The sequence below is a fragment of the Mustelus asterias genome, chromosome 3 (genome assembly GCF_964213995.1).
Source record: "Mustelus asterias chromosome 3, sMusAst1.hap1.1, whole genome shotgun sequence".
In the NCBI taxonomy this organism is placed as follows: domain Eukaryota; kingdom Metazoa; phylum Chordata; class Chondrichthyes; order Carcharhiniformes; family Triakidae; genus Mustelus; species Mustelus asterias.
In genome coordinates this window covers 78,676,423-78,699,804 of record NC_135803.1, presented here as the reverse complement: position 1 = coordinate 78,699,804, position 23,382 = coordinate 78,676,423, and the positions used below count along the sequence as shown (strand labels likewise).

The 23,382-nt window shown below is 41.3% G+C and overlaps 2 protein-coding genes across 3 annotated transcripts in view; one reads left to right on the top strand and one right to left on the bottom strand.

Moving 5' to 3' along the window:
- The window catches only part of dtymk (deoxythymidylate kinase (thymidylate kinase)), a 31,407-nt gene extending 26,922 nt beyond the window's left edge, over window positions 1–4,485 (top strand). For both annotated transcript variants that reach the window (XM_078209267.1, XM_078209266.1), the window contains exons 4-5: window positions 892–1,089; window positions 1,503–4,485. In XM_078209267.1, the coding sequence (XP_078065393.1) occupies window positions 892–1,089; window positions 1,503–1,613 (309 nt within the window). In that variant the 3' untranslated portion in view covers window positions 1,614–4,485. The remainder of the gene's footprint in view (window positions 1–891; window positions 1,090–1,502) is intronic.
- A 4,155-nt stretch (window positions 4,486–8,640) lies between these two features.
- The window catches only part of atg4b (autophagy related 4B, cysteine peptidase), a 79,886-nt gene continuing 65,144 nt past the window's right edge, over window positions 8,641–23,382 (bottom strand). Inside the window, exons 7-13 of the mRNA XM_078209250.1 lie at window positions 22,447–22,526; window positions 18,354–18,559; window positions 16,719–16,797; window positions 15,872–16,017; window positions 14,227–14,283; window positions 12,771–12,858; window positions 8,641–12,666 (exon numbers count right to left, since the gene is read on the bottom strand). Of these exons, the coding sequence (XP_078065376.1) occupies window positions 12,593–12,666; window positions 12,771–12,858; window positions 14,227–14,283; window positions 15,872–16,017; window positions 16,719–16,797; window positions 18,354–18,559; window positions 22,447–22,526 (730 nt within the window). The 3' untranslated portion in view covers window positions 8,641–12,592. The remainder of the gene's footprint in view (window positions 12,667–12,770; window positions 12,859–14,226; window positions 14,284–15,871; window positions 16,018–16,718; window positions 16,798–18,353; window positions 18,560–22,446; window positions 22,527–23,382) is intronic.

The window sequence follows — 23,382 nt, the reverse complement described above, 5'->3', positions numbered from 1 at the left end:
AAACTACTCGTTGTGAGAAAGTTTATTCTCACATCACATTTGTTACTTTTGCAAATCACTTTAAATCTGTGTCCTGTTGTTGTTGATCCTTTAACGAATGGAGCAGTTTCTCCTGATCGACTTTGTCTAGCCCCCTCATGATTTTGAATGAACATCTATCAAATTTCCTTTTAGCCTCTTCTCTCCAAGGAGAATAGATCCAACTGCTCCAATCTATCCTCATAACTGAAGATATAAAAGGTTGAATACTGAAGGTGGAGATGATCTTTCAGGATTTTATACTGTGTGCAGCCTTCACAACTGAAAAATAAGGTTTGGGAAAAAAAAGTTGATAGATGTCGATTTGAAGAATTGCATTTGTGTAGCACCTTTGACGACCTCAAGATATCCCTAAAATCCTTCACAGCCAATAAAGTATAAGTCATTGTTGTAATGTGGGAAACATGGCAGTTAATTTTCACACAGCTCCCAAAAATAGCAACATGATGTTGGTTGAGGGGTAAATATTGGCCAGGACAGCGGAGTTAGTGAGTTGAATGACCTGAAGTTTACAGACCCAAAACTGTTACATCTGTTCAGACTTTAGCGAGAGGACAGAAAGACAAAACAATATGAAAATAGTTGAAAGAAAAAGCTTGCATTTCTAGAGCTGCTTTGGAGGTCTCCATCAAAGGTGATCTGATGGAGACCTTCAAAATTGCAGAGGAGTTTGAAAGGGTAGATGTCGAAAGATGTTTTTACTTGTTGGTGAATCCAAAACTAGGGGCCATAAAAATAAGCTAGTCGCTGTCAGTCCACGTGTGAAAGCTGTTTAAAGCAGCACTGATTTTAATTTTAATGTTGAGCGTTTCTTCTCCTGGTCTAATGATCTTGAACTGCTTCCTCAAATAGGATTTCACACTGAAATGGTGCAAACAAGCAGACGTTGGTATTCCAAAGCCTGATGCAATCTTCTTCCTTCATCTTAACCCCGCGATAGCCATGAAACGAGGGGGCTTTGGCGATGAGCGATATGAAAACCCTACCTTCCAGGAGCTGGTGCTTAAACAGTTTGAAGAGCTGATGAAAGATGAAAGTCTAGACTGGAAGGTATGGACAGGATATGGACTATAGTTTTATAGAGGAAGATGTGGGCATCCCTCTACCTTGGGCATGACATTGTCTCCATGAAGTAAAATTTGATGGGGGGCAGGGAGACAGAAAGTCACTCTAGGGAATAACATTGAAAACACTTTCTGCGGGAGTCTGTGTGAGTTTCCTCCAGTTTCCTCGCACAGTCTAAAGATGTGCAGGTTAGGTGGATTGGCCATGGTAAATGTGTGGGATTACTGGGATAGGGTGGGGGAGAGGACCTGTGTGGGACGATGCTTTGGAGAGTGGGTGCAGACTCAATCTACTGGATGGCCTCTTTTTGCACTGTAAGGATTCTATGGTTCTATGGACGATGATCAGTTAGCTGAGAGATGATTTAACTATATTCTAACTTTATTTTAATGAAACAGAGGTTAGATGCTTCCCAAAGTATTGAAGATTTACACCAGGAGATAATATCCAAGGTGAACAAAACTATAGAGAAAGCCGGCGATGAACCTATTGGAGAACTCTGGAAGTAAGATCCTTCTTTACTATACAGAGGATAAGAGAATTTGGGGGATGTGGACATTTGAGGAGAATATTGTTTTCAACTTCAGTTTCAAGATTCATCTAATATATTCTCCCATCAGGTGTCAATGGAAGAACTTGTTTCTGCTGCCTAACATTTAAAAGTGCCATAAAAATAAGGTCGTCACAATTCATCTACCTATAAAAAGTGTTTTATTAATTTTAATACTGATCATCTCTACTTATCTAATGCTACATGGGAATGTTCAAATAGGACAATCATGTCTCTTTTTAAGACCACCAGTCATGTAGTGATATATTAGAAAAATAAAACGGAATATTGATAACGTAGTTCACTCCTGACTCTGGCTGCACTGCAGTTCAACTGTACCCCATCATTTCAGCCTGATCAGTGCATTCTGATTGTTAGGTAGAAATGTGCTTCCTGTCATGATCTGATCATCTTCAAGTATCCAACTTAACCAGCGCTGGATTCTAGGCAGCAAAGAGAAGCAGCTACGCCAGGAGCTAAAACCTCACCCTTGCCTGCCTCCCAACTTGAGCACTCCCTCCTGAGTAACACTTGCTTACTTTTAAGCCAGCCCCATTCCCTTTCTCTCCTCCTGCCTTGAGTCAATGTAGCTTGTGAAATCTAAATCAGTGAGTGAGCAGTTATGCTGAGTCACCAATAACTTTTACAGGCTCTGTATTGTTATCTGTTTTTTCTCCATGACTGAGGAATCAAACAGTGCTAGTGACTTATAGCATGGACAGACTCAAACTAAGCCTGTTACTCAATGGCTGAACAGCCTGCAAAAAAGTATTAGATAAAATACCTCATGGGCAAGACTGTTAGCTGTGGTTTTATGTTCTGGTATTCCAGTGGAGGAAGGAAGGAAAGTAGAAGAGGTTTTAATCTTCACTTCGGTGACCCTAACGTTTGAGATTTTTTTCAATACAGCAGTGTTTTACTTCCAGTCATGAGGTATATTCTGTGAATATAGTGGTCCCTTCAGTTTTGATCATTGCTGGCTCCAACTCCTCTTATGCAAAGGGTAATGTTTCCCAAGAAGATGCAGATATTGTAGAAGTGGAGTGATTAGATTGACCGTTGACCTGTTTTGGGGTAAACAAATAGCAGGATTACAGAGCTGCCAAGCTCTGTAATCCTCTGATTACAAGCACGACCCTTCCCGACCGTTTATATGTACCAGTAGAGTTGGAATTCACTGACATAAATCAGGGTGCTTGCTTCCTTATGATTGTAGTCAATGTTATTCACATGGTCTCAGTTACAGAAGAGCTGCGGGTAACATTTTCTTTGTGTGATGCTTAGGCATTTCACTTAAAATGTAGATCTCCACAATTCTGCAATATTTAGCTTTTAATCAACATGAACACTGGGTGAACATTCAAATCACTATGAATGCAAGTTAATATGATATCAAGAGGCAATAAACATTTTATAAAATAGACAATCCCATTTGCAAATTGTGCTAGATAAAATTGTACCAAAATATTCAACAATTATCTCTTATTTTTTTGTGTCCCAGAGGTGAATCTTAGACCGATTCAGGACATATTTTCTTTGCCCTGGGTGGAAGTGTTATTTAAATGCAGTGAATATTTGAAACCTCAAAAAGCAAACCTTTATATTTGGGGCATTAGAACAAAGTTTGGGATCTGGAAATAATGCTTAACCTGTACAAAGCCCTTGGTAAGACCATACTTGGAGTACTGTGAACACTTCTGGGCACTATATCTTCGGAAGGATGTACTGACCTTGAAAGGGGGTGCAGTGGAGATTTACAGATCGACTGGATTCGAAGGGTTAAATTGCAGAGAGACATTCTTAAACTAAGCTTGTTTTCCCTGGAAGTTATAAAGTAAAGGGATAATTTCATTGAAGTTTGTGATTAAGGGAAACTGATAAGGTAAAGAGAAAGGAACTTATTTGCTGGTTGTAGAGACTAGCAATAATTCTAGAAATTAGGAAACGCTTATACAAAGGCAAGGTTGAAGTTTGGATCTCTGTTCTGCTAGGTCAATTCTAAATTGCAGATCAGAAATTAATAGATTTTTGTTAACCAAAGTGTTGTGGGAAAAATCCACTAGTAGTCAGACTTCGAGATTCAGAAAATACGATTTATTAAACGGAGCTCCGTGGAAACAAGGCACATGTCTGTAGCAAACCTTCTCTCTCTAGAATGTTGGGAGCCATTCATTTTTATACCCTTTTACACAATGGGTAAACCGGTGATTCGAACATTATCACATCGTTTAAGCAAGTACAACCAGATATAGACATTTAACATTTTATGAATGGGTACATTTCCTCATGTCTGTATCTATCAATGGTTAGTTTCGTCTCATTCAGGTGTTAATTGGTTTCCTCGCATTCATATTTTCCCGCTCCCCTTTAAGGTTAACCTAAGCTCTTTGTTTCGGGTTTTCCTCATCTTAAAAGATGTCTTGACCCTTGGCTTGGCTTCCTGAGGTGTTTGTTTGCTATGAGTCACTGTCTGTGATTTGGAAATGGCTTGTCTGTTAGGTTTTGATTTAAAGTGATTTCTGAACAGCGGGAGCCTGTGTCTGCTTTTTGGCTTCTTTCCCAGTTAACCCTTTATGTGCCAAGCAGCCATTTTAAAGTGTGCTTTCTTGTATTTTCATTTTAAAGTGTGCTCCCTTGTATTTTTCCCTCTACAAAAGGTATGAGATGTGCATAAAAAGCAGGTCTGTGGAGTTATCAGGCTGGCTTATTGCTGTTTGTGCTCTTTGAATGTTATTCCCTTGCAGGTGATGCATTCTTATTGTCTGAGCAGATCTGAAAATATTTTCTTTTACACTGTGCTCTATTTAATTTGAATAAATAAATAAATCTGACTTGAACATTGTTTGGAGTCCTTTTCATTCTCATTGGATAATGTATTTTCAATTGTGCACCCTTGGTAAATCTCATCATTTTTCATTCCATTTAAATCCTTTGCTTCAAGGGCTGTTGGGGATGAGCAATAAACACTGGCCTTGCCATCCCTCCTGAAAATAAAGGAAAGTCTCCTTTGCATAAAGAGTTCCATATTTGTAAGCTGGATGTTCCATGGAATCTTCCAAAGGCTGATTGGGTTTGAGAAAACAGGCAAGACCTTTCCTTGTACCTGACAAAGGCAATTTTTTCATACGAATATTAAGGAGAATAGAGCAAACACATCCCATTCGGACAATGCAACCTTGGTTGGTGGGGGCGGGGGATGACTGTAAAAGCTTCAGCCAATTCAGGATAAATCTTGGCAATTTCCTCAGACTTCCTAACCTATAGCGAGTTCCATGAGATTTATAGTCCAATATTATAATCCCAGCTAATCGGCAGCTGGGCTTATAAACAATATAGTATTAGCTTCACTCAAATTTGTCAAGTTTGCTTTGGATATAGACTTTTTATAGTCCTTTCAAAGAGCATTGTGCTTGATGATCCTAGTAATGGATAGTGGTCTGGTGGACTGAAGTGCATTTGTTTCAATGCGCGAAGTGTAACAGGTAAGGCAGATGAACTTAGAGCTTGGATTCGTACTAGGAACTATGATGTTGTTGCCATTACAGAGACTTGGTTAAAGGAAGGACAGGATTGGCAGCTTAACGTTCCAGGATACAGATGTTTCAGGCGGGATAGAGGGGGATGTAAAAGGGGTGGGGGAGTTGCACTACTGGTTAAGGAGAATATCACAGCTGTACTCCGGGAGGACACCTCGGAGGGCTCATACAACAACGCAATATGGGTAGAGCTGAGGAATAGGAAGGGTGTAGTCACAATGTCGGGGGTTTACTATAGGTTGCCCAACTGCCAGCGGGAGTTAGAGGAATAGATATGTAGCTAGATTTTGGCAAGGTGTAAAAGTAACAGGTTTGTGGTGGTGGGAGATTTTAACTTCCCCTATATTGACTGGGACTCACTTAATGCTAGGGGAGTGAATGGGGCAGAGTTTGTAAGGAGTATCCAGGAGGGCTTCTTGAAACAGTATGTAGATAGTCCAACTAGGGAAGGGGCCATACTGGACCTGGTATTGGGGAATGAGCCCGGCCAGGTGGTCGATGTTTCAGGTAGGGGAGCAGTTCGGGAACAGTGACCACAATTCAGTAAGCTTTAAGGTACTGATGGATAAAGATAAGTGTAGTCCCCAAGTTAAGGTGCTAAATTTGGGGGAGGCTAACTACAACAATATTAGGCAGGAACTGAAGAATGTAGATTGGGAGCAGATGTTTGAGGGCAAATCAACATCTGGCATGTGGGAGGCTTTCAAGTGTAAGTTGATAGGTATTCAGGACCGGCACATTCCTGTAAGGACGAAGGATAAGTATAGCAAGTTTTGGGAACCTTGGATAACGAGAGATATTGAGAGCCTAGTCAAAGAGAAAAAAGAAGCATTTGTCACAGCTAGGAAGCTGGGAACACACGAAGCAAGTGTGGTTTACAAGGAAAGTAGAAAGAAACTTTGAGTAAGGAGGGCTAAAAGGGGTCACGAAAAAGCATTGGCCAGCAGGATTAAGGAAAATCCCAAGGCTTTTTATACATATGTAAAGAGCAAGAGGGTAGCCAGGAAGAGGGCTGGCCCACTCGAGGACAAGGGAGGGAATCTATGCGTGGAGCCAGAGGAAATGGGCGAGGTATTAAATGAATACTTTGTGTCAGTATTCACCAAAGAGAAGGACTTGGTGGATGATGAGTCTGGGAAAAGGTGTGTCGACAGTTCGTCATGTTGAGATCAAAAAGGAGGTGGTATTGGGGTTCTTGAGAAACATGAAGGTAGACAAGTCCCCAAGGCCTGATGGGATATACCTCAGAATACTGAGAGAGGCAAGGGAGGAAATTGCTGGGACCTTGAGAGAAATCTTTGTATCCTCACTGGCTACAGGGGTGGTCATGATGTGGAGATGCTGGCGTTGGACTGGGGTAAACACAGTAAGAAGTTTTAACAACACCAGGTTAAAGTCCAACAGGTTGATTTGGTAGCAAATGCCACCAAATACGTGGCATTTGCTACCAAATAAACCTGTTGGACTTTAACCTGGTGTTGTTAAACTTTTTAAAGGGGTGGTCCCAGAGGATTGGAGAATAGCCAATGGTGTTCCTTTGTTTAAGAAAGGTAGCAAGAATAATTACAGGCCGGTGAGCCTAACATCAGTGATAGGGAAATTCTTGGAGAGGATTCTTTGAGACAGGATTTATTCCCACTTGGAAATAAATGGACGTATTAGTGAGAGGCAACATGGTTTTGTGAAGGGGAGGTTCTTTTTCGAGGAAGTGACGAAGATGATTGAGAGTAGGGCAGTGGATGTGGTCTACATGGACTTCAGTAAGGCCTTTGACAAGGTCCCTCATGGCAGACTGGTGCAAAAGGTGAAGTCGCATGAGATCCGAGATGGGCTGGCAAGGTGGATACAAAACTGGCTCAGTCAAAGAAGACAGAGGGTAGCAGGGGACGGGTGTGTTTCTGAATGGAGGGCTCTGACAAGTGGCGCTCCTCGGGGATCAGTGCTGGGACCTTTTGTAATATATATCAATGATTTGGAGAAAAATGTAACTGGATTGATTAGTAAGTTTGCAGACGACACAAAGGTTGGTGGATTTGCGGATAGTGATGAGGACTATCAGAGGATACAGCAGGATATAGATCAATTGGAGACTTGGGCGGAGAGATGGCAGATGGAGTTTAATCCGGACAAATGTGAGATAATGCATTTTGGAAGGTCTAATACAGATAGGAAATATACAGTAACTGGCAGAACCCTTAAGAGTATTAATAGGCATAGGGATCTGGGTATACAGGTCACTGAAAGTGGCAATGCAGGTGGAGAAGGTAGTCAAGAAGGCATATGGCATGCTTGCCTTCATCGGCTGGGGTTTGAGTTTAAAAATTGGCAAGTCATGTTGCAGCTTTATAGAACCTTAGTTAGGTCGCACTTGGAATATAGTGTTCAATTCTGGTTGCCACACTACCAGAAGGATGTGGAGACTTTGGAGAGGGTACAAAAAAGATTTACCAGGATGTTGCCTGGTATGGAGGGCATTAGCTATGAGGAGAGGTCGGAGAAACTTGGTTTGTTCTCACTGGAATGACGGAGGTTGAGGGGTGACCTGAGAAGTCTACAAGATTGAGAGGCATAGACAGAGTGGATAGAAGCTTTTTCCCAGGGTGGAAGAGTCAATTACTAGGGGGCACAGGTTTAACCGAGGGGCAAGGTTTAAATAAGATGTACGAGGCAGATTTTTTACACAGTGGTGGGAGCCTGGAACCTGTTGCCGGGGAGGTAGTGGAAGCGGATACGGTAGTGACTTTTAAGGGGTATCTTGACAAATACATGAATAGGATGGGAATAGAGGGATATGGTCCCCGGGAGGGTTGGGGTTTTAGTTCAGTCGGGCAGCATGGTCGGTGCAGGCTTGGAGGGCCGATGGGCCTGTTGTAATTTTCTTTGTTAATATTATTTAAACTCTTCCTTGATGCCATCTCTTGTTACTTGTGAAGCTTTTAAGAATAATTATCCAGGTCCTCTTATGTGGTTCTCTTTTAACGGGTCCCATGAATCTTTATGTACATGCCTGAACCACCACCTTTTTTCTCATGGGATGTGGGCATCTTTGCCAAGGACATCCTAATTGCCCTTGAACTGAGTGACTTGCTAAGCCATTTAAGAGTTAACCACATTGCTGCGGATCTGGACCAGGTAAGGATGACAGATTTTCTTCGTTAGATTTACTGAATTCAAATTTCACCTTTGGACTTGAATATTTTAAAATCTCCTCTGTATCATTCTCCAACTTGCACAGATCCCTGTAGCTTAGGCAGCACCAAGTCCTGCAATCTAGCCCTGCTGTTATTGCTGACTTACATGGGCTCCTGGTGCCCAAAGCATCTAATTTGAAAAATTCTTATCTTTGTTTAAATCTCATCATGGCATCAGCTCTTCATGCCGCTTTAACCTCCCTGGACTTGTGGAATTCGCTTTCAGAAGTCGGATCAAAAACTGATGAGACACAGGTTTCTCCGCAAACCTTCTTTATTGCATCGGAGGAGAGATCGCTAGACCATGCGCATCAAGCATGGGTTCGTGAGTCTCTGGCTTACAAAACAGTTTCAGTTATACACAACGGAGATACATCCACATACTTCTGTTAGCCAATAAGAGCATAGCTGTATTGTTACATTTTGATTAGATTACTTTCAAGAACAAAAGGCGATAGCCACGTAAGGACATGGCTATTAAAGTTTCTGGTTAGATCACTTTCAAGAACAAAAGGCCAATCGATAAGGCCCTGCCCTCCGAAGCCAGAACCACAATTACCTATTAGCAGTTTCTTTAACGTGATCATTAGTTTCAGTGAGCCTTGTCCCCCTCGCCTCAGGCCCTTTCCATAACTAGTTTATCCCTCAACTGATTCCTAGTTACGTATCCCAATTTTAACCCTTTCCTCTTCTCAATCTACCTTATACACATTCTTAGACTTTGTTTTTCCAACTCCCTTCATCCTGCTATTGCTGTGTCTTCAGCTATCACCACAATCTGAAATTTCTTTCAAAGTAATAAAGTTTCATTTTTAATTATTCACTGAATGTGGGTATTGATGGCTTCATCCCTAATTGCTGTGGCTTGCCATTTCAGGGGGCATTGAAGAGTCAACCACATTGCTGTGGGTACACAGGCCAGATAAGGATGGCAGATTTCCTTCCCTAAAGAACATCAGTAAACCAGATTTTTTAAAATAACAATCAACAATGGTTTCATGGTTCCAAATTTATATTTAATTCAAATTTCATCTTCTGCAATGATGTGATTTGAACTCGGGTCTGCAGAGCATTATCCTGGGTCTCTGGATTACCAATCCAGCAACGATGTCACTGCCACCCCTGCAGTGTGTGCAGTTGATCACAGCATTCACTTCCAGTGCCTCTTTCCTCTATCTTTCAGCTGGGTGGGACTGCACACATTTAGTTGCATACTTAGCTTTCCAATTGTAACTAGAGAATCACTAATTCCAAAGATGTGTGGGTTAGGTTGATTGGCCATGCTTAAATTGCCCCTTAGTGTCCTGAGATGTGTAGGTTAGAGGGATGAGTGGGTAAAATATGTAGGGATATGGGGGTAGGGATTGTGATCGGTGCAGACTCGATGGGCCGAATGGCCTCTTTCTGTACTGTAGGGTTTCTATGATGATTTCTAATGGTTTTTCTTCCCTCTAGCCTGCCACAAGGATTTATTCTTGGCCACTTGCATGCTGCTCCATGCAGACATCACCTGAAAATCTGCCAGTTTTCCCTCACGAGATCATACTATCTACTTCCACCTCTAACACCCTCCAATTTCACTCTACCTCTGCTCTTCTGCTGCTGGAATTTACATCCACACCTAGTTACCCCTTGGGCTTGATTATAATGCGCTTCTGGCTGGCTTCACACTCTACCCCATAAATTTGTCATACAATACTTGTGGTCGCCTTTCAAGTTTGACCTTGGGAGTGGGAGGAATTTGAGAATTCCCACCCTCTAAATTTTGAAGTTTTGTTTTAAGCTTGTCATGGTTGGTTAGTTGGTGCTCACATTAAACTGGAGCACAGATACAAAAAACAATTAGAAAAGCAAATGGAATATTGGCAGTGAAGGAGGCTGTATATGTAAATGGAAAAAAATGTTTCATTTGTACAAAGTGAGACTTTGAATACTCAGTGGTAGATTTACCTACCCGGTATTAAGGAAAATGGATTTGTGGTACAGATCAGCTAGGATACAATTGAATGTCAGCAGGATCAAGGAGGTGTTCCTGTTCTTGAGTTTTGAAATATTGATTTATGTAAATTTGCAGACTGAGGAAGGAAATAAAGCTAATTTTAAATGGTTGAATTATCAAAAGTTATGCTCCAGTTGAAATTCAAAGAAGCATTGGTTTAGGCCTGCCTGGGCAGGTGTGAAACGCTAATGTTTCCTGTGTAGCTTTCAGTTCTGTAAATTCAACTATTAGTTTAGCTAAAAAGTGGTTATGTGTGGAGTTGGTAGCCAGCCCACATGGTCTTTGTTGCAAAGTATCATAACAATCGGTAATCTGGCAGACAGATGGTTGCAAGTTTCAGTTCATAGAAGTATGGGGCTTTTACAAGTAACTGACTTACTTTGAACACGCAACAGTGTGTCAGGCACGAGGAAGGAGGAAAGAAAAGTTGAGAATGCAGTCTCTCCACATCAGTCAAAAGCAAGACACAACTGTTCCACCATTATTTTAAACAATTTATTCAGAGACGTTATAATTTCAACAGTCCATTTATCAGCCTCTTCTTTTGGTGCTACTGAAACATGGTTTAGAGTTAAGTAGCGACAGGCTGGCGGAATTGGCTCATTTCCACAATAATTGTACCTTCCTTATCAATGAAATTGAAGGTGGCTAAATCCCCATTAACTATCATCTCTATTAAATAAGCTGTCAGTCAATCTTGACACAAAACCATGGCAACTCTATTGTCATGGCAAATAGCCAGCACCAGCCTCTTTTCTACAAAGGTTAATAACTTGGGGAGGACTGACTAAATTAATTTAGTGTCTAATATTGTAATATTCTTTACCCCTCTCTTCATTTCATCCCAATACACACTTATTTGCTTGAATGTTTTACACATTGATAAGTTATTAAAACAATAAGCTGATATAATCACAATGTCAACAGCAAATATACTTCATACAATTAAAACAGTTCATATGCTTGTATGTTAATTATAAGAACTGGTTAACAAATATTTTGTGGGTTTAGTGGCAACCAATACTATCTACTATTGTGCTTTACTATTTCTATTCTTTAAATACAGCAGCAAAACAACCTCCCTTCTAATGAAAATGGAGTTCATTGGAAGTTAAGTTATCTGTCACTACTCTCCTTCCCCCAGAGCACTAGCAGAATCTTCTTCAAATATTATCTGAAAGAACACATTGGTACAGACAGCAAACTGCGCCCATCTGTTCAGCAGCATCATTAACCTCCATTAGCTAAAGGTAGGCATGAAACTGGGAGCCAGGAGACAGGGCTGAGTTTCGTACGGTACTCATGCCACTGATCATAATCCAGTAACCTGCTACAATGGACTGATGCATGTAATTTGGTCCTCAAATTAATTTGGATCAAGTCTGACACAGAAAAGATCGGTGGTAGTGGCACTGTTGAGCTTCCTCTGCCTCCTAAACCTGCTCTTATCAACAGAACAAAACAGCACCACAACTGATCCACAAGATAGCATGACCATTCCTTCTCACCAAACATTGGTCAGGTTAGTGTGTTTCAAACCCATTGAGAGCTGAAGTTAACAAAGGACGTTGTTCATTACCTTTTATGAGGAAGAACAATTATCCAATTACGCAGGAAGCCATTAACCACATCCCTTTAAGGAAAATCCCATACTGGAACATGTTAACAATCCCAGGTTTATCTATAATTCACTGTCTAACTCCGGTTTAACTGACCCGACTTATGAAGAGAAATGGTTTAACAAAAGTTCTTGTTGACGTGACAGAGGAGAGAATCCAATCTGTCAGCAATCTTGTCTACTTTTCCTTTTTATTTCTTGATCCTCCAACTTCATTCTGTTGCTGCAGGACTGCTGATGAACAAGCCACTGGATAAAATCCCAGGAGCTTTCAAGTGATGTCCTCCAAATATACTTCTAAGTACAACAAAAAACTGTTGCTTAAGAACATGATAAATATGATGTGTTGGTAAAGCAGAGGCAAGTTTGCATTTAGCCATCAAATATCTGGAGGATGATCTGAGCTCTCAGATGAGGGATATATCCTCTGTGGGGACCAGAACGTTGTGCACCATACGAGGATCCCAGTGCACTGGTGGTAATGATGTGAATTCATGAAACCTGTGCCAATTTTCCAATCCTTCAGAATATTGGCAGCGTGAGAATCACCAAACACTTTGCTCTCGAGAAACTGAACCCAGAAATGGTCCTGCTTTATAATGAGAGGATCTCAAAATCTTCATCCTCAGAATCAAAGAATCGTTCAAGCCTTTCGGAATCTGTAAAGTCTGAAGAAAGACAGATTCCAGTTACTTTAAAATTCTTGGGTTGATTTAGTGTGGTTCACGCAATAGCGATGGACTTCAACTCAACAGAAACATTTTAATGTTACCGGGAGTAAGGCAATGGACATCAGGGAAGCGAGCAGTCTGATAATCCATCAGCTCAAACATCAATAGTGCATCTTTCTCCTGTGAAATCTGTAGTGAGAGATAAGTTCTAATGAGATTGGCAATAAACCAAGCTTTGTTCCAATGACAACAAATGTACAATAGGTGGGAGGGCTGGTTGAACACAGTATTAAATTAGTGTTGAACCACAGTATGACAGGTGGGATGTTGCAGAATAAATCCCCATGAAATGAATATTCATATCACAGATATGAAGAACATGCAGAAACAATCAAGGCCAGTCATTTAAGGCTTTAGGGAAAGATGGACAAGCATGGAATTCAATTCCCAAAACAAATGACTAATTCCTAGCAAGCCAATTCATAACAGAATTTGACTTGTAAAAGAACAAAAACACACAAGCAGAAGAAAATATTGCAGCAATTAGAAACTAAAATTAAATAAATTCTTGAGTCGAAAATGATTACTGTGTTGATGTAATATGATGACATTACTTATAAAACAGCATACTTTGACTTACTGTTCAAATACCATTAGAAGTTCCCAGCAATATTAAATCTGCGTGGGGAACTGCCATACTTTTTCCCCCCACAAAACCTCAACTATAGTTCTCAGCTGCATCTTAAAATTAATAAGCACATTATTGAGGGAATATTCTAGAATCAAACATCAATTAAACTCAATGATTAAAGTCTTTGTTTAATTACTTTATTGCCATAGCTTCCCCTCATTAGAATAATCATATATTTATTCCTCCTTGGACACTGGCAGTATTTTGTCTATCCCGAATAGTCTTACGAGATGGTGATGATGAACTGTTGCCTTGAACTGCTGCAGGCCACGTGGTATAAGTACACACAATGCTTTTTTCCTGTAATGGTTTGATACAAGTAGGTGGCTTGCCAGGCCATTTTAGAAGGCAGTTAAGACTCAGCCACACTATAATCAATATTTCATTACAGGGCACTATACTTTTAATCCCAAAACAAGATTTCCTTAACTCTCTTGAACAATGCCATGGGCAATCTACCACGAAGAAATAATGTGTATTCCTTTACTCCCCCTCCCTTCTCGAGCGTATTCACAAGTTCTTCACAGAAAATAGTGTAAAGTTTTTTGAAACATCTGTAGACAAATTCAGTATGACTTGCTGACACAGGTGCTACCTCTGAGCCATGGCTGACAGTTGGCAACTTTAGCACATTTAAATTGCTGCTGTGTAAATGGCATGCACAGATACTGCAATCTCTATAAGTTGTTTTACTAGTAAAGAAAAGGCATGAGAAAACTGCATCTCTTCCTGTGATTGCTTTCTAGGCTCACTGATTACAAACTGCTTTATAGATTAACAGATTAAAGGTGAACAGATTGACAGAACCAATTAAAATAGATGTTTGGCTGTGAGGATCCAATTAATTTTAAGAGAATTGGTCATACCATTTTCATTCTTTTACACCAGTCATTAAAATCCTCCTCTGTGCTGCAGAAAAAACCCTGCAAAAAAACAAAACAGTTAAAAGATTAACACCCAGCATTAATGTTCACAGATAGTCACCCACCTCTGATTTCCAGCCAACAGACTGCGGATTGTGTGAAGCAGCAGCAGCCTGTATACATTGGATATTACTCTGGGAAAACCCAGGAGGGGAGTAGATACGAGGTTTTCATCCATCCTGGGTTGTACAGCAGCTGGATAGGAGGTGCATGTTGGGTACCAAGGTGGGAGGACAGAGGGTGGAGAGGACAGTTTGGGCGGCGTGATTAAAACAGTTGGAATTGAAACTAACCTGTTTTAAGGTTTCACTGGAGTGTTTATGGTTTCAAGGGAATGAAATAAATAATTGCGTTTTTGAATTTAAAAATATAATTTAAACAAAATTATTACAAGGGCCAGGGGAGAGTCACAGAACAGCATTTCTGTTGGTGTAAACAATTGCTTATACACCCATTATAAATCATCAGGGTTGTCAGCAACATCAAATTTGTGGGTCTAAAAAGTTAATGTCATTAAGCAGGAATCTTTTAGCTTCACGGAATGATTTGTGATGACTTCTTTCGGGAAGCCAAGCAGCAGCAGCAGAAAATGAAAGAGCAAAGGGTCTCTGCCAGCAAGCCTGGGGTCTTGTGCCATGTGACTCAGCTGATATCCATGTGTGCAGCACGAGCCACTTCCAAAGAACTGGAGCTTTGCTTCTACTGATACAGAATTACCTTGAACAAGGTGAGAGAGCTGTGTCAGTGTGCCAGGGGAGGGAGGAAAGAATTTAGACGCAGCTAGTGAATGGGACCATCCTCTCTCCTTTGCCCCTCCCTTCCATAACTCTCCAACAATGAAACAATGAGAGCTGCAGCATGGAGATGGCTTCCACTTCTATACAGAACAGGTAGTCAAAAATGTAAAACAAAATCCGAGGGTTTTTTTTTCTCCATCTGGTTGCAAGTATTGAATATGAATTTACTGTTACCATGTACATACAGTGCAATGTACAGAACAAGTTAACAATGTAGTCACTGACATCAGTGTTGTCACACTTATAAATAATTAATTGGATATTTTGTCAAATTAACAATATCGTATAATGCTGTTAAACAAATCAAAGTGCAGATTTTAATTTAATAGTCATCTCTAGGTCACAGACAAACTAACACTGTAGATTGTTATTACTCTTAATATTAATGACCAATGTTACATATAGATTGGCCAATATTTGTAAACAGACGTCAACAATGGGCATCATCATTTTACTAGGATCTGAATGTTTGGGTGAATTGATATGTGAATCTTGAAAAGGGAAAAAATATTATGCGTGGCAGAGTTTAGAGGGATTAAAGGGCCCAGAAATAGGAGAAGCACTGGGTTGCAGGACTTCTCTCAGGTTTTCTTATGCTTTGTCCAGTGCAAGTTCCATCATTGACAAATTATTAGAGCCTTTAGGGATCAACTGTAATCCCTGATTGCTATTTGCCAGCATGACATTACCACCTAAAACACTGCAGAAAGATCCTTATAAACCTCAAACTGGCTGTATTGGATTAGCAAAAGTGTTTTTGTTCTCAGCCAGTGTTGAGGTGGTGCACATACCACTGCGATGGAAGGGTCCAGGTCACAAATGTTCATTCTACAAGGAGGGTGCTGACAGTGGAAGCTCTCATCTTGTATAGAGAAGTCCTCAAGTGGCTCCACTACAGGCTGTGTTGTGTGTGGATCAAGATAGATCAGCTCATCTTCTGCAAAACCAAACGACAGGAGAATTTTTATGGAAGCGACTGGCTCTTCCCAAAGGATCCACTCACAAATCCAAACAATCAACATTTTTATGTGGCTTCTTGATGACAGTTCCAGATGTGTGTGTACAATTTGTAATATCTGGCAGAATAGTTGCATTAATTATCATTATTTGCAGAAATAATCATTAGCTCCTTTTTATAGAACATTAGTATTTGAAAAAGTTTCTCTTTGCGTAGTTGATGGCTAGTTAAACACCAAGGGATTTATTTGTTTGCTGTACACACAGACACACACACAGACACACACACAGACACACACACAGACACACACACACACAGACACACACACAGACACACACACAGACACACACACACACAAATAAGAGGCTGGTTGTGCTGTTTAGCTGAAAATAATTTGGAAACATATTTGCTGCGTAATGCAGTCTTTTATTGAGTAGTTTCTAAGCACAACTCAGAAGGTAAAGCTACTTTACTGGCAGACTCTTGTGGCATTGCTAATGGTGCATCAGAGGACACCAACAGTATGATGGGGAAAATGTGCATCCCACTTAGTCTGATATTTACCCACCTTCCCATGTTCACTACTTACTTTCGATCACACTACTGCCCAGCTTAAAAATGTGGGGTCGGGGGTGGGGGAGGAGGGAAGAGGGAGGGAATGCACTTCAGCATTGACTGACCTACATATCCAATAAAATAATGGGCACTGTTTGGTTTTCCACCGATGACTCCGAGAGATTGTGGCATCATGAAGCATTTCTGAAAAAGAAATGCAAATTAGTGATTGAAACAGACATGGAGGCAGGGGTGCGGGGGACACAGAAAAGCAGGGGTCAAGAAAGGGGGAAGAAATTGTAGAAGGTGGTGAGCGAAGATGGGGAATGCAGAGAGATGTGGACAGAGGGGCCAAAGTCACATAAGCAATTATTTGGACCGCTAACCAAAAGCTTGGGTCAAAGAGTTCAGCTTTAAGGCACATCAAGGAAGAGGGAAAGACAAGAGAGGTTTTTAAAGGAATTCCAGAGCTTTGCGCTGAGGCAGTTGCCATTTCTGCTGCCAGTGGCGGAGCGATGGAAATTGGAGATGTGCAAGAGGCTAGAATTGGAGAAGTAGAGATGTGGGAAGGTTGCAGGATTGTACAAGGTTACAGAGATATGGAGGGGTGAGTCCATGGAGGGACGAGTATGAGAAAATTCAATTGAAAGTGATGGAGCACAAGTCAATGTAGGTCAGCAAGCACAGGATGAACAAGGTTTAGTTCAAAGTGGAATATAGTAACAGCATTTGGTTGAGTTCCAGTTACAGAAGGTGGAAGTGGGAAGCTGTCAAGAAGAGCAAAGAAACATTGAGTTCTAACAACATGGCATGGATGAGGGTTTCAGAATCAGATGAAGTAAGGCAGGGACTGAGACAGGCAAAACTACGGAAGTGGAGTTAGTGGTTCTGGTGACACAGCAGATGCAGAGTCAACAGCTCAGCTCAGGGTCAAATATAATGCTGAGATTGCAACAGCCTTATTCAGCCTCAGACAGTGACCAGGGAGAGAGTTGGAATCAATAATAAAAATTGAAAATGCTGGAAACATTCAGCAGGTCTGGCAGCATCTGTGGAGAGAGAAACAGAGTTAACGTTTTAGGTTGATGTCTTAGCACTGGAATGGTTAATGACCTGAGAGAGGAAGAGCATAAAGTGGAGGTCTGTGATAGGAGGGATGCAGTCAGTGACCAGGGAATGGAGTTTGCGGCGGGGACCAAAGACAATGGCTTTCCAATATTGGAGAAAATTTCTGCTGGACCAATAGATGTTAAACATGCAGCGTGACAAATCAGAGGCACTAGAGGGGTAGAGCCGAGTGTTGTCAGCATACGTGGAATCTGACATTGCATTTTAAGATGATGTTACTAAAGTGTAGTATGTAGATGAGAAATAGGAGTGGGTCAAGGATAGTTCAGTGGGAGGTTCTGAAGGTAAAGGTGCAAGAATGGGAAGACAAGCCATTGCAAGTGATGATGAGATAGGTACGATGGGAACCATATGAGTGCATTTCCACCCAGCTGGACGATCGAGAAGAGATGCTAGAGCAGAATGGTTTGGTTGATTATACTAGAAGCTGCAGATAGGTTGAAGATAAGGATGGATAGTTTACCATGGTCACAATGGAGCTGGCGCAGAGCACAAACACCTGCATAGACCTGTTGGTCAGAATGGTCTATTTCTGTGCTGAAAAATTAGATATAGACTTCCAGCATTCACATTTCTTTTCCTTTTTATTCTTATTTAAATCCCCTGCATTCTGCCAGGGCAAGAAACTGTACCTTCAGTGTTTTGATGTAAGCTTCATTGATCTCACTGAGTCCCAGCCTTAGAGGTATTAGCAACACTAATGGTTTCCATGCTAATGTGTCTTCTGAGCAATTTGCACCTGATGGATACCCATTGAACGGCCTCTGACCATCAGTTTGTGGGAATGCTGCTGCTGCTGCTGCCCCCGCACATGGACTCTCAGACTTGCACAAAATCTCTGTTACAAAACAAGATGTGAAACTGGTGTGAGGGCCTGCTCCACTCAGTCCCATCCCTGCCAATACACAGCATCAACACCAAATGCATTTGATAAAGTGTCCTAAAAGAGACCACTAGTTAAAGTTTAAGTTCATGAAATTGAAGACATATTATTGCCCTGCTTCAAAACTGACTGAATGGAAGGAGACAGAGTAGGGATACTGGATAGGGACTCAATGTGACATATGGTGTCCTGAAAACATCTCCATTGTGACGGCAACAATTCACCATATTGACTAATGTATGGGATGGGAAGTCACAAACATGCACTCGATTGGCCGAATGGCTTCCTTCTGTCCTGTAATGACTTTAACAAAAAGTTGTGTTTACACTTAACAGTATCAGTCCCTTAACTCATGTATGAGTCTATGCAGTGTTTACTTAATAGCAAATAGAATTTAAATAAAAATACGACTTGCTGCCTTAGTCAGATTTCAGGCTATCCGATTGCTGCCATGGGAGAGAGAACCATAATGTCTCCCTTTAAAACTACAATGTCTACCTGATATTCTAGAATCATAGAATCCCTACAGTGCAGGAGGCCATTTGGCTCATCGTGTCTGCACTGACAACAATCCCACCCAGGCCCTATCTCTGTAACCTCATGTATTTACCTTGCTAATCCCCCTAACACTAAGGGGCAAGTCAGCATGGCCAATCAACCTAACCCGCACATCTTTGAAGTGTGGGAGGAAACCAGAGCACCTAGAAGAAACCCACGCAGACACGGGGAGAATGTGCAAACTCCACACAGTCACCTGAGGCCGGAGGTGAACTCGGGTTCCTGGCGCTGTGAGGCAGCAGTGCTAACCACTGTGCTACCGTGCCACCCCTATTAAGTAACCACCTGCTTGAGTTCATTCAGGAAGTAAACTGATCTTCCAGTTGGAGATCAGAGCTGAGACTTTTGTTGCACAGCTACGATTAAGGGTAAATATATATATGGCTTCTATAATAATTTGTGGCATAAACACATCATCTGAGTTACAAAGATCAGTGGGTGCCAGAACAGACCCCTGGTCTTTGCTGGATTAGCTAATCTTAGCCATAGCAACAATAGAACACAACAACTGATCACAATGCTCTCTGTTAGGAATTGGAAAATGTGACAAATTCTTGCTCCTAATGGCTTTTCATGCAAGTGCCCCATAACATTTGCCATTGTGAGACAGCTATGATGACCCAATGGCAGCAAAAGCCCACCAACATCGTTGTCAAAGTTCTAGTAAAATAATGGTCAATGTCAACAGGTCAAGCTCAGTGTGAGATTGATGATTATAGAGCCTTACCCATTCAAGGAAACAAAATCTTAAGATAAATCTAAAGAAGAAATAAACAAGGGGAAAAAAGCTCAGGATGAATCTTGATACAACAGGTTCAAGTTAAATTTATGATGATGCAGTTTGTTTATATTAGGTCTTGGCCTAAGCATAAGCACGGATTAAGTCCAAGCTTGATATCATCCAGTGATTACTTTCTGATTCATCAGAGCCCCAGCTTTGGCAATGTACTTTTCCTATACTTATTAATACTAAAAGTAGTTTAATAGGAAGGTTAGTCTAAGCATTGAAAGAAGAAACACATGTTCAAAAATCATTTCTTTCTAAGTGGACAAGAAACCAATCCTTCAGAGATGGACAAAATCTGTTAGCTGACTACTACTGCACCAAGGTGATGAGTTCATGGCCCAACCTAGAAGCTACAGCACAGAATCTGGACTGATTTTTCAACACAGTATGGATGGAGTGTGGAGTTGTTATCTGTCAAGTGAGATGATAAACCAAGGCAGGCAGGAAAGATCTACTGGGGAACAGGAGAATTGTTCTGGTACATGACAAACATAAATGCCCTCTGAAATGGCCTAACGAGCCACTCAGTTCAAGGGCAATTAGGAATGGTCAATAAATGCTGGCCCAGCCAGCAATGCCACATTCAATGAATTAAGAAAATCAGTTAACACAATTAAAGCAATCATCCAGTCATTTGTCTCGATGTTGTTCGAGAGATTTTATAAGATCAATTGTGGAAATTGGCCACATTACAATAATTACACCTCAAAAGCACTAAATAGACTGTAAAGTGTTTTGGGACACCCCAAGGATGCTATATAAATACAATTTCTCCCTTAATGCTAAAGTGATAATTGAGATCATTTAGCCTCAGGCACTCTATGCTAAGGAGATAGAGATTTTTAAAAAATCAGCCTGTTCCCTCTCCAATTGCTGGCGACTATTACTTGCTGTAAAAAAAATTAATGAACAGGATTAGATTAGCTGAATGACACCATGTCAAGGTTTGTGCATTAAGAATAGTCACGTAGGTGATCTAATTGGGGGGGAAGGGGAGGGTACACAGGAGTGATGGGAACAAGGAGGAAAAAGAGTGTGTCCATAGATTGGCACGTCAGTCCTTTGGAGAGATAGGGAGAATGCATGTACCATGAAAAGTATGTACCATGTTCACAGTGCACCATCAAACATCACAATGTATTCCTGATACTGCACAGTTATTGTTCACAATTATATCATACAGGCTTGAAACTCCTGACTAGAAGGTGGCTACACCTTTTATATATTTGCATTGAAACAGCAATAAACCACAGCTGCCAGCTATGCTGTGGTGATTGTATTAAATTATGAACACACATGGTTGGGCCAAAGATTCTCCTGGGACATGGATTTCATTATTTAAATACACTTATAAATCAATAGTTAATCCTTTGTGGCACTGCAGAGAGCTGTTAAATAATTAATATCGTGTGCAAGTGAAATAGGGTTAGAGGGCAAGGAATAATTGGACCTGGACATGCAGACATAATTCAAAGTCCTGATTTGTTCAATATTTGGATTTTATCTAATGATTTCGATAACAGAAGCAGGGTTAGTTACAGCACAAGAGTTTCTGTAGTGCGAGTTGAGTAAAGGAAAACTCGATGCCTCTGTGCCCCCATTGACAGGTGGATGGAATTTGAGTGACAAGTGACAAGGAAGTTCCCATGAGAAAGTTGACGTGCAGGCAGATAAGATTTTCAACATTATACAGATTACAAGACAGATCAAGGTCAGGTGACCATTCTAACATGGGGAGGAAACTATCTAAAGACCACCATGTCACAGGGGCGGCACGGTAGCACAGTGGTTAGCACTGCTGCTTCACAGCTCCAGGGTCCCGGGTTCGATTCCCGGCTCGGGTCACTGTCTGTGTGGAGTTTGCACATTCTCCTCGTGTCTGCGTGGGTTTCCTCCGGGTGCTCCGGTTTCCTCCCACAGTCCAAAGATGTGCGGGTTAGGTTGATTGGCTAGGTTAAAAAAAAGAAAATTGCCCCTTAGAGTCCTGGGATGCGTAGGTTAGAGGGATTAGCGGGTAAAATATGTGGGGATAGGGCCTGGGTGGGATTGTGGTCGGTGCAGACTCGATGGGCCGAATGGCCTCCTTCTGCACTGTAGGGTTTCTGTGATTCTGTGATTTCTGAGAAATGTTCTACTGAAAATAAACAACTCTTAAGTGCAGTGACTTTATATTGGCAAAGGGAGCAAATGTGTACAGATAGCTGGATCCTAGTAAGTGTAATGGGATTTACTATCTACTTATGCCATTGTTACTTTAGGAAAAGTTGGTCAGGAGAATGTCTTCTTTTCCTCATATATCATGTAATTAAATTAACTCATAGTGACATGCAACTACCTCGATTAACAGCTAATTCAAAAGATTCCCTCAGAGCTGCACAGGAGTGGGACTTGGGCCTACTACCTTCCAAGTGAGATTGTAACATTCACAGTAGGGTTCAACCCCATGGAGGTAACCAGGAACACAGAACCTCAGATTGACTCCCATGCTAACACTTACTGATGTCGTCAATTATTACTGTGTTATCCATCGCAACATGAACTGCTAACGAGCTCCAGTTGTCAAAGAATGTGAGTTTCCTAAAAGAAATGATGAATATCATTATCCACCATGAACCAGGACAAACAAAGCAAGTGCATGCACCTTGTCACATACCGGACCATGCAGACGAAGTCCCATGTTCAATTCCCAGTCTAAGCTGAATTAGCTGGTCCTAAGCAACTATCCAGCTATTTCATTCTCTGCCATCACTCAATGTTATGCGATCGGCACATCTGCTCTTCCTAACCCTACAATAGTTCGCAGACATTGCACCCTTCCCTACTTTATTAATTAACAGCAGACAGTTAATAGCATCCTCTCATCCACTAGGAGTGTCTAATTATTACACCCTTTACCCTTCCTCCTCCAGCAGCATGCAATTTCTCATGACAATTCCCTACTTCATACCACATCCAACTCCTACCGATGAAAACAGTGTATGGGTAATGGCAAAAGATGAATTTGATAGACAGTTAGGAAGTTTTTGTTATTGTGGCTTTTGTCATCTTCAAAGGTACAGTGGCACAGTGGTTAGTAATGCTGCCTCAGTGCCAGGGACCTGGGTTCAATTCCGACCTTGGGTGACTGTGTGGAGTTTGCATGTTCTTCCTATGTCTGCGTGGGTTTTCTCCCACAGTCCAAAGATCTGCAGGTTAGGTGGATCGGCCATGCTAAATTGCCCCTTACTGTCCAAAGATGTGTAGGTAAGGTGGATTAATCATGGTAAATGCATGGGGTTACAGGGATGAGCAGCTCTGGGTAAAATGCTGTTTCGGAGAATCGGTGCTGACTCAATGGGCCAAAAGGCCTCTGTAGCCTACCTTACTATGGCAGGATTAGGACTATTAGTGAACATCTTTCTACCATTCCGTGATGGACAACTTTGAACTTGAT